Genomic DNA, 11,336 nt, shown 5'->3' on the forward strand with positions numbered 1-11,336 from the left:
AGCTGAGGGAGGTTTATAGACTATTATGTTAGACAATTAAATCGGAACACAACAATGTAATTAATATGAGCACAGAACATTTGACGAGTTGGGGGGGGCATCTTGACGATGTATACAAATCTATCCCTTCGTTCCTTGTAATTACACTGGCACACTCACCATTCATCTAGCTGTATATAAACACTAACCTTCATACAAGTGATGCAATGGTGTTTAATATTGACATTCTGGGAGGTACCACTCTTGACCACTACATCCGTCCCAACCATAGGATTATACTTCACGTGAGCCGTACCCGTTGCCTGCTGCTGTCCAAATCCACCTGAAACAATATGATTATTGTTTAAAATGTGCTAGAAATCGATGCAGACTTCAGTTTGGAGGGGACTGAATGGAAGGAAGATCCAAAGAATCAATTGTAGAATTCTCCTCGTCCAGGTTAATGCTCACCTTCAGCTATAATTTCTTACGTGATGAAAATAATTGTAAACATCTTACTAGTATTTTATTTTTTTAAATATTTTATGGTATAGGTTGGCGGACGAGCATATGGGCCACCTGATGGTAAGTGGTCACCACCGCCCATATACAATGGCGCTGTAAGAAATGTTAACCATTCCTTACATCGCCAATGCGCCACCAACTTTGGGAACTAAAATGTTACGTGCCTGTAGTTACACTGGCTCACTCACTCTTCAACCCGGAACACAACAATACTAAGTACTGTTGTTTGGCGGTAGATTATCTGATGAGTGGGTGGTATCTACCCAGAGAGGCTTGCACAAAGCCCTACCACCAAGTGCTACGAGCATTGTAAATTCCAATGTTTAGATGGATGGATGTTAGGTTACTCAATCACGCTTGAATGTCTGGACAGATCCGAATGAAGGGTTCTCACCAGATTTCCATGGTAGTTTCACTTAATATAGTTTTGTTAAATTTAATAATGTAGATTTTGACCTTTTAGTGCTAAAAGTGATTGTAAAATAAAGTAACCATTAGGGAAGTTTTCATCTGCAATCCGATACATGAATGAGAAGCTACAATGATATCGCTTCTCATTAAGTTTATATAAATACACAAACACACTCATTCAAACTTATACACACAACTTATTTCCATTGCTTTAAGAGATTGGACATTAATTTTTTTTTATTTGTAATGGAATAGCGAGCCATCCTAACACGAGTACTAGTCCTAACCAAACCTGATATAGATTAAATATTGTATTTAAAACACTAAACATATATTTTTATAAACGGCTATAATCGCAACAGTTTTAGGAAAATGTCAACATCTTTTTTTATATCTTTAAAATTTGTATTAGTTTATATCCTTTCAGATTGTACCACGTACCACTTGTATTCCCAAACAGGCCACCACCTCCCATGGTCGCATTCTGTTGTCCAAACAGACCGGTGGACGTTGACGGAGCTGAACCGAACAGGCCTGTTGTATTGGTGTTTGTTGTGTTGTTGAAGCCGAAACCTGGATAAAATTTACATAATATAATAAAATTTGAGTGATACAGTTTTTTTATCATATAAGTACGGTGACAGAAAGAAATATCAATCATTCCTTATAGGAAACTAAGATATTATCACTTATGTCCCTTGTGTGTGACTGGCAAACTCATCTCAATAACTGTTCAGCGGTAGAATATAGTACAAGTTTGTAATACCTTCAAAGGCGGGCTCGCAAAGCCCTACCACCAAGTAATAAAGGCTTATTACTTGGTGGTAGGCTAGGTAACAAAGGCTTGTTATCCAGTTTTCAGTATCACCTTTTTGAAACACAATTTAACACTACACTAACAATTTATATTTAATATAAAATATTGTATAGCAAAAGTAACCAGGTTCGCAAAGACAGAATTATTTGATACTAAAACTAATTTAATTGACTATAATGGATTGTTTTGTTGACAGTACCAAAAGTTTGTATACAATTTCAGCTCAAACTATAGTACTGTATTCATTTATAATTCAGTTGCAGGTTGATGTTTATAACAGGATCCCAGATAATGTTCAAATATATTCAATTGCACAACTGAAAAGTATCCCTAATGTTTGTTTATTAAAGTATATTACAAAATAATGAATATTTAGTGCATTGCACACCTTGGGAATGAAAACGATCGCAAGGCTAAAAGAAAATTTAAAAAAAAATCATTATTGTATCCTTACAACTCTATGGTAGATTTCTGATAATCTGTTAGCAAGTGTAACACTTTCTATAACAAATAAAGATTTTGACTTGATTTTGACCCTCAAATTACTAACAACTGAAATGAAAATATCAAATAAAAAAGGATAGAATAAACTCACCTGCAGGCTTTGCCCCAAAGCCAGCATTGTTCTGATTATTGCCAAACAGGCCACCACCGACACCGCTGGTTGTGTTGCTGAAAAGACCACCGCCTGCGGACGTGCTGGGACCGAAGCCAAAACCGCTGGTGGTACCAAAGCTGGAGGTAGTAGTATTACCACCGAACAGGCTACTCGAAGGGTTGGTGGCACCAAACAGGCCTGTGGATCAACCAATCCATCAAAATCACAATAAAGAGAAAAACATTGTACCTGAATACATGAGACATTACAGACAAGATAAACTACGATAAAATAAATATATATAATTAATATTAAAAATATAGATGGTGTCGTGGGTCAGAGAAAGAGAGGGTGACCTGGAGGAGTATAACGATCCTTCCTTATGTGATGATTTCTACCAGTTCAGTCTCACTTTGAGCAGAATAAAAGAACTTTGTTCCAAAAAAAAATAACGGCCTTAAATTTCTTTTTTTTTTTAAATGAATTTATTTAAAATTAAGGCCCTTCCACCAAATAATACTAACAAGGTATTAATTATATGCATGACACTCAACACTGACTTTGAGTTTTATGTATATTTTATTCAAGTAGACGCACAGTCAAGGAGTTTCGTATCATTATATTAAAAGATTACATTTTGTATTTAATCTATACCTCCTCCAGCGGCAGGCTGGGGTGTAGCATTCGCCCCAAACGCAGGTGGTGCTCCAAATGCACTAGTTCCAGCTGTGGGCTTAAACCCGCTGAACGGTGAGGATGTACTGGCACCTGCGTTGAATGATCCTGTGGAAAGACAATAACTATTATCTTTGTTTACCTTTTATAAAATTACTTTTGCCTGACCTGAGTTAGACCAAAGCTATATAGCCTTTTAAATATATATTTTTCAAAACAGATTAAAACTCACCGAAACCAGTGTTGGCCGCGCCAAAAGTTTGCTTTTGGAACATGATGGGTTATGTTATTCCTAGTTTAAGTTAAAAAAATCGCCTTCTTGAATTTAGAAAACCATGATGTATCTGAAACGTAGAAACAATAATTGTTTTAGTTATTTGTACTGGCAATGGCCAAGTCATGGTGAATGTGGTGATTCAAAAACATTAAATGATAAATTTCTTCATACATTATATCATTAGACATACGTCTAATTTCAACGAAATTCTCACGATGTTTTCCTTAACTGCCGAGCTCGAGATTAACTATAAACACAAATTTAGGTTTGAACCCCGCAATCAAGTTAAGATGTACGCGTTCTAACCACTGGGCCATTACGGCTCCTATACGGTTACGAATACGAAATTATTCGATCGTTTCGAATAGTTTCAGTTACGAATATTAAATCATTTGGAAATTCTAAAAGAGAAAATTACAAGGTATATAAAGTATTTATTTGTAGGCCATTATTCAGTATTCGGTACAATCTCAGATAAAAACAAATAGCCTTTGAAAAAATATTTATCTAATCTCTTTAAATATAGACATTAAATTATAATAAACATATATTCTGGATAGATTTCTATTATGGATATCCGATAGTTTTAGTTGGAAATTTGTACCAAGCAAAATGATCAATTTATTTTAATAATGATAGACACAAATCTACGAGCGATTTAAGATTATTTCAATTCAGATATACATTTAATTACAGCTCAAAAGTTTACTCGTCAAAAAGTTATTGAGATTAGAAATGTGTATTTTATTCAAAATTACACTTTATATTATATTTGTAATAGACAATATATATGTCATACTTTGACTAGTAATCTATCTTTTTTTATCTTTTGTTTTATTATTATATCTATTATGTAAAGATAAACAACTGAGGCCTTGAATGAACAAGTTCATCGGACCATTTTGCCGAATATTTTCTTCTATTTAACTTACTTATTAAATATATGTACTTATAGATTGTTCAATTATCTCATTATATCTACCATAAGTTCAGATAAGTAATAATCCTGTGCTGACAGAGCAGACAAAAGAAACTCGGACAGTTTTTCTGTATGTCAATTTGTAATTATTTACATAATATGTTCATAAATATCGACAAAGTTGTTATCGGAAATTTGTAAGTTAAATTAAAGCGGTTATAAGTAGTTAAATGAAATAGTGCTGTATTATAAATAAAGATATATTGATCGAGAACTGTTTGTAGTGCACAATATAAGTCATTTAGAATATATAAATATACAGTTTGAATATTTCTAGTCTGTCTGACATTAGAATAGGTGATATCATATTCGAATGGGGCATGGTATTCCTTTCTGTCACGAGATACCAGTTATTTTTAACTAGTCCTATTAAAAAATTAAAAGCTCATTTAGAAAAGAAAAACATTGATAAATAAAGCATATTACTCAACACAAAATTATATTAAACATAAAAAGTTTGGACTTAGCATTTATTGATTCCTAGGTCAGTTATATAAAAATTTAATTGTATTTTACTGACATACTTTATAATTGAAATGGTGGAATAGATTATCTACTGATTTTCTTGCCGATTCTTCTCAGTAGACTCTATTTACTGAACCAGTGTTAGCTCTGCATTTAATTGAACACTTTAACATGTCAAAAATGCTTTCATGAGCCTTCTTGAATGAAGCATATTTTGATTTGAATGAACTTTGACTAAATTAAACAATCAGAACCGATATCACTCATTTACTTATCTCATAATATATCATCTATAATGAAACATTTATTATTGTTTAATTATCTTAGTTTGAAATTATTAGTGTGCCAGTATTACTATAGACAACATCTTAGGTCCAACTATTATTAAAAAAAGTACTACTAGAAGTGAAAGTTGTCTCCTTTGCCTGTTTTTGATTAGAAATATTTAAAAAAAAATGCTTAAGATCCTATATAGTAGTCTTAACAGTTCTAATTAGATAGTTTTGATTTATGTTATTTAAATTTATATTATATGTAAAATGTGATTAAATTGTTATGTTGAACTAATTTGGTATCTCACAATGGGAAATTTTATACGAATGACGTCATAAGCGCCCTTATTGCAAATTGTTTTGTAAACATTGGTATAAAATATTTTAAACTGAAAAAAATATTCCTTTGACATGTTTTGATTTGCGGCTTTAAAAACAATATAATATATTTTCAAAATTTTCCTTGTTTTACCTTTTTTTCTGGTAATTCATAAAATTGCAACTTTTTACGTCAAGAGGGTATTCTTACGATAAAAGATTATGTTATGTACGATTTCCTTTTTTATCAAAAATTCTTAAGAACCTGTGATTTATTAAACATGAAAACCTAATGCAAATACTAAAAAATTTTGACGAAACACGAAAAATTGACGTTTATATAGTATAAGACACAATATTGTCATTTTATTGCGTTTTTAGGATAATATATTGACGGTAACGCATGCCAGCGATATTATTTTAGTAAAATTACTTGTTCATATTATTATTTAATATATTATTGTCATTAAATATATCGGCGCTAAAAAAGTTAACTTATAGGTTACAAAAATTAAAAGAAGTTTAGAATTATATTTACGTTACAGTATAATTAAAAATACTTACTTTAACAGTTAGAAAACTGTTCACTGTTGTATTCTTGACTTGATAACTTATAAACCTTTAGCACAGAATAAATTATTCGCTTACACTTTTTAAAATACAAATACCAACGAATCCTTTACGAATCGCAACAATATGAGAAATGGTCAAGCGAAGTACAGCATATAAACATCGCGCAGATTAAACACACATGACAGCATTCACAGATTATATTCCATTATAAAGCCCTTATTAATTTTTTTACAACCCACTATATGCTTTTGTATTTTACCATTAATAATTTAGTTTTCAATATATCTTATAAACAGAATATAAGTTTTATAAAATATATTTAATTTTTATATTTCTACAATCATAATGAGGTATACCTCATATGACACAATAGGTATACTTTTTGCGTCAAACTAATTATATATGTTTTTTTTTTTTAAAGACGTGTTGGTTTTTCGTAATAAACACTTAAATAATTACGAAGTACAAACAATTTTTTTGAAGTGAAAACTTCTTTAGCAGTGTTGGACACTTTTTGGTAGAAGTAAAATCTTATGGGATCGCGTCACCGACATGCTCATGACTGGCGCATGCGCAGCGGCCATATGCCTTGCGCGTTAGAATCTTTTTGGATGGGAGAAATCTCGTGTTTTCGAGTTTGATCTGAATTTCTTTCGCTGGTTCTTCTCAGGTCTTTCTCGAGAACACCACGTGCAGGTTCTTGTGAGTATATCTCTACTTCTCGCACAATTGGCGGAGTGTAAAGATAGCGTCAAATGTCCCTTGACCTGACATAAACCCAAACTGATTTTGGGTAATCTCACTCTCTTCTCGCAATCTTCTCTCTATTACCTTTTCCCATACTTTCATAGTATGTGACATGAGCTTTCCCTCTATAGTTGTTGCAATCTGTACATCCCCATTATTTTTGAAGATGGGCACTAGCGAACTACTGCACCATTCTTGTGGGATGGTTTCTTCATGTAACAACTTATTGAAGGATAAAGTCAACCACATACATCCGTCTCTCTTTAACACCTTCCATACATCAACTAATATATCATCTGTAAAGCCTTAAGCCTTCCCATTTTTCATGCTTTTGAATGCTGTCATTACCTCTCCCATGCTTATTTCTCTTACTAATCCCTTATTTGCTTGTGCCTCTTGGACCTCTTGGGCTGTTCAGTGAGTTGTACAACTTCTCCTGTGCCTTGGCTTTGGCAACTGCTACCGCCTTCTTTGTTCTCCTCTTAAATTCCTTGTAAACTTCCTTTTTTTCATCTTTCAGATTTGCATTTTCATTTTCTACAACTTGCCATTCTTTAAATGCCACTTTCCTCTCTTTCAGTACATTTCGCATTTCGTCATTCCACCACCATGTATCTACCCTATCTATCAAAATTTTTCTTTCGACTCTCCGAGTACGTCTTTTGTGACCTTCTTTATGTATGTAGCTTTTTTTTGTTTTGTTTTACGAGGAGGAAATGCATTTACACAACGGGATCGCCAATGGCATGCAACCGCGGCCCCACCAGCGGCGGCCGCCCTCAGGCGGCTGAATACATGGGACGCGCGCCTAGCGCACGCATTCCCCCTCATCCTCCATGTCGGAATGTGACGAACTCCCCCGAGTCCGCCACTGGAGGTTGGGCGTCAACGAAGCTGACGCCCTGCGGCGGATAAGATGGTTGGCTCCGCCACTGACAGCCATTGTAAAACACCTGGGAGGCTCGAGTAGCAAGCCCTCCCACTCCATCCTAACCAACGAGCCCACTCACATGGTCCGCCCTGCGGTACCAGAGACGTACCAGGAGCGGCCCCGTGGCATCCCTCCGCACTAGTCTTAGCCGTGGCCGACGAGCAAGCTCAAGCCGGCCCCGTTGCCCAGGGTACAACACGAGGAAGTGACTGACATGTACACCTTTATGTATGTACCTGTCCATCTCATTCCAACATTAATTTAACAATTTCTCTTCCATCTCATTCATTTCTACCATTTTATCCACGATTTGGTTCCTACTAGCACATTCTTCATTCTCTAACATACGCCATCTTGTCTTTGGAGGGGGCCGTGTTTTGCTGTTTTTAGGCGAGACACTTTTATATATGACTCTTATTGCAGTCGGGTCTAGTATAGATTATCTAGATCTCTTTTCTTTTTATCTCGCTGGGAAAACGCGTCACGCTAGATGGAGTGGTGAAGAAGCCCCACACACCCCGTGTTAATGTGGGACTCACAAGTGCTCTTGAGCACTGCTCTTGAGCCTTGAAGAAAGTGCACGTAGCGCTTTTTCCTCGTCTTCTTCGACGGAGCGCGTCTGCAGTGTCGTCCTCGTCCTGATCCCACTTCGCGCCCGCCTTTTGCGGCATTAATCTGACCAGCAGGTCTCGTTACCGAGCATAGCGTTGATGATGCTCGACAGCGAAAGGTCTTCGCCCATAGAAGCCGCCAAGGAATGCATCTGGCATACCGCACTAGTAGCAGGATGTTGACAATAAAAAACAGTGCAATTAATTAAAAATCGAACTGTCAAATTAGGCTCGACAAACATACATACGTTGCCTTTTCTTATTCTTACTAACCTTTTAAGAATATAAAAATATTGCCAATAAAAATGAAATAAAACTTATGTTTGATAAATTACAAAACATAATGCGACGTTACACTTATCGCGTTGTTATTATTTTGTGTAAGATTTATTTTTTTAATTCAATATTATTGTTACTGACTCCTCGAATATTACTTTAAGAGAAACCACAGATTAATGAAATGGAGAAATAAAAAAAAAAGTATTTGTATTAAATTAATATAAATGTTTATTAAATAAACAATCGTCTTTCTGTTTAAAAAAATATTTAATTTATTTTTGATTGTGATATAATTATTTGATTTCGTAAACATAACATATTAACCAGATCAAATCAGACTCTACTCAGTTAAAGATGTTATCTGTATAAAATGAATTCGATGTTTCACGTATACCAAGTGTTCTACTACGGCTCACGGTTCTTTAATTAGCTTTAATGTGCTCGTTTATTAGCTCATGTGGGCATTGCCGTCTTTACCATAGGGCACACGGGGCACGTGCCCAGGGCCCCCATCCTGAGAGGGCCCCGAAGAACCAACAAGTTCTATCACACGTTTGGTCTCACGTTGACTGCTATGTATATTTTTGCCCAGCATAGCTTGAGACGGCTCTGCATGTGGGTCGTGGGTTTCTATTCATAATTTATTTTACCGCCAAACAACAGCACTTAGGTAGTATTGTTGTGTTGTGGTTTAAGGGTAACACCTCAGGTTCCCAAGGTTTTTGACACATTGACCTTGTTAGGGATATAATATATGTAATATTTTGTTGCAGGGCTACCTCTTCAGGTCTTATGTTTGGGCTTAAAATTAGAAGGCCTGATAGATCTAGGTCCAAAATGGGATTATACATACAAATTAACACCTATCAAAACGGATAACTCGAACGAAAACGATAAAGCAACTAACAAGAATAATCTAAATATAATAAGGTCTAATAATAAAGTAGAAGATCATGATTTTGTAGCTGAATCGGTTGAAAGCAATAAACAAGATATTCATAAGATTAAACAAACAGTTTCACAAGAAAATATCGGCAATGATAGTGCTAGTGACGAAAGTGATAAATATGAAGGTGTATCAGCAGACGAGAGCTCTAATGAGAGCTACAGCGAAGGTACAGCTCCTCGTAAATATACTAAACAATATATCAGTTCACGTATTACAAATTTGTCAGATGATGATGGAAATCCAGAAATAGAAGTTACAAATAAAATTGATAAACTCACAACAACTGATGCAGTCTTAGATAAAAGAAACGATATCAGCAAACAAACTATCGGGAATGTAAGCGATAGTCTCTTGAGAATGAAAATTAAGATAAACGAACATAAAATTAAAGACAATGCCAAAATTAAAGAGTTCACCGTCCATATATTTAATCAATTCCTCGAAATATTCGATAAGATGACAAAATCAACAGACGACGAGAAAATAAAACGAAAACTCAGATCACTGAGGCAAAGTTTCATCGAAAAATTCAGTGATTTCCTCAAAGATATATCAGAATATAAATTAAAAACAAAATTAGCGAATCAAAATGTTATCTTACATACAATTGATGTGAATAATTATATATTAAAGAGGATCGTTAATTCCTTACCAGAAGATAAAGATGGGAGTCCAGTTAGGATATCCGGGATCATGAACATATTTAAAAATGAAGTTGAAAAAGTAAGAAATATCGAAAACAAACACGCTTGCATGAAATTATCAATCTGTCGCAGCGACGAAGAATACAGCGATTTCATAAAAAAAATATTAGATATAATATTAGTAACTGATAATCGTAAAATAAAACAAGTAAGCGACGCTTTAACAGAAACTGTAAAAACGAATGATTTTACTAATGTTCTTAACGCTGAAACGATAAATAAATTGAAGAAGCTAATGACTAACGTAGAGACTTGGGATCCCTTCGTAACGAGATCGATGTTCTTAATGTTTAGAAGTGTCTTAGCGTATAAGAATCTACCCATAATGATAATGGCACGTGTTTCTGAGCTGGACGCGATTAATAAAACTATAACAGTGCACAGTTTAATTCACATTTTAAACAAGAACATGGGTACAGTTGAAAATAAAAACGAATGGACGGACATACTTAAGAGAATGGAAGAATGGAGAGATGGGAAACGGAATGATGTGCAGAAGACGATTGAGTTAATAGTTCGTCAAATTATAAATATGTTGGAGAAAGCAGACATCGAAATAAGAAATGCTATTAATGATATAATGAATCATTTATTAAGTCGAAGATAAATTCGAATCACGACACTCGAGTTGAATTTGTAGACGTAAGACGTAAGAACTTAATAAAATCAGTGGAGCAATTCCACTAACAAAATAGTCAAATTATTAGTTTTCAGGTGAAGATGAATAGAATGGGGAAAAGTATCGTAATCGTGAGAAATTATAAATATAAATTATAATAATCAAGTCAAGAAATTTCCCATTAAATCCATAATTAAAAAGTTTACTTTTTAAAACATTGTGATCGTCGAGGTCCAATGCTTTAGCTAAATACAGTCCACTTGAGTATTGTTATCTAACGACTTCGAAATATCATCAACAAATACTGCTAAGTTTGATATTGTATTTTAATTAAACCAATCTGATTTTCTGATACTTGTGATTTTACGCCAAGTGAGAAAGGGACATATTAAACTTTCAAATCGTTCCATAACCATAAGTGAAATTGTTCCATAGTTTTATTATATCCTTGCCGTCTTGCCACTTTTACAGGAACGTCGTGTTTTCTTCCAGACTTGGATACCTTCCGATACAAAATTCGCGAGAATCCTGGCGATATATCAGGGCCTACGCCTTTATCAATATTTAGAGATTTTAAATTACATAGTATTTCTTGTTCAGTTGTAAT

The 11,336-nt window shown here is 34.4% G+C and overlaps 1 protein-coding gene across 2 annotated transcripts in view; it reads right to left on the minus strand.

Moving 5' to 3' along the window:
* Positions 1-6,027, minus strand: part of LOC113403708 (nuclear pore complex protein Nup98-Nup96) — a 38,554-nt gene extending 32,527 nt beyond the window's left edge. For both annotated transcript variants that reach the window (XM_064220081.1, XM_064220080.1), the window contains exons 1-6: positions 5,881-6,027; positions 3,238-3,349; positions 2,985-3,113; positions 2,328-2,528; positions 1,357-1,488; positions 189-322 (exon numbers count right to left, since the gene is read on the minus strand). In XM_064220081.1, coding sequence (XP_064076151.1) covers positions 189-322; positions 1,357-1,488; positions 2,328-2,528; positions 2,985-3,113; positions 3,238-3,280 — 639 coding nt within the window. In that variant the 5' untranslated portion in view covers positions 3,281-3,349; positions 5,881-6,027. The remainder of the gene's footprint in view (positions 1-188; positions 323-1,356; positions 1,489-2,327; positions 2,529-2,984; positions 3,114-3,237; positions 3,350-5,880) is intronic.
* Between the last annotated feature and the right edge of the window lie 5,309 nt (positions 6,028-11,336).

Source organism: Vanessa tameamea, chromosome 31 (genome assembly GCF_037043105.1).
Source record: "Vanessa tameamea isolate UH-Manoa-2023 chromosome 31, ilVanTame1 primary haplotype, whole genome shotgun sequence".
In the NCBI taxonomy this organism is placed as follows: Eukaryota; Metazoa; Arthropoda; class Insecta; order Lepidoptera; family Nymphalidae; genus Vanessa; species Vanessa tameamea.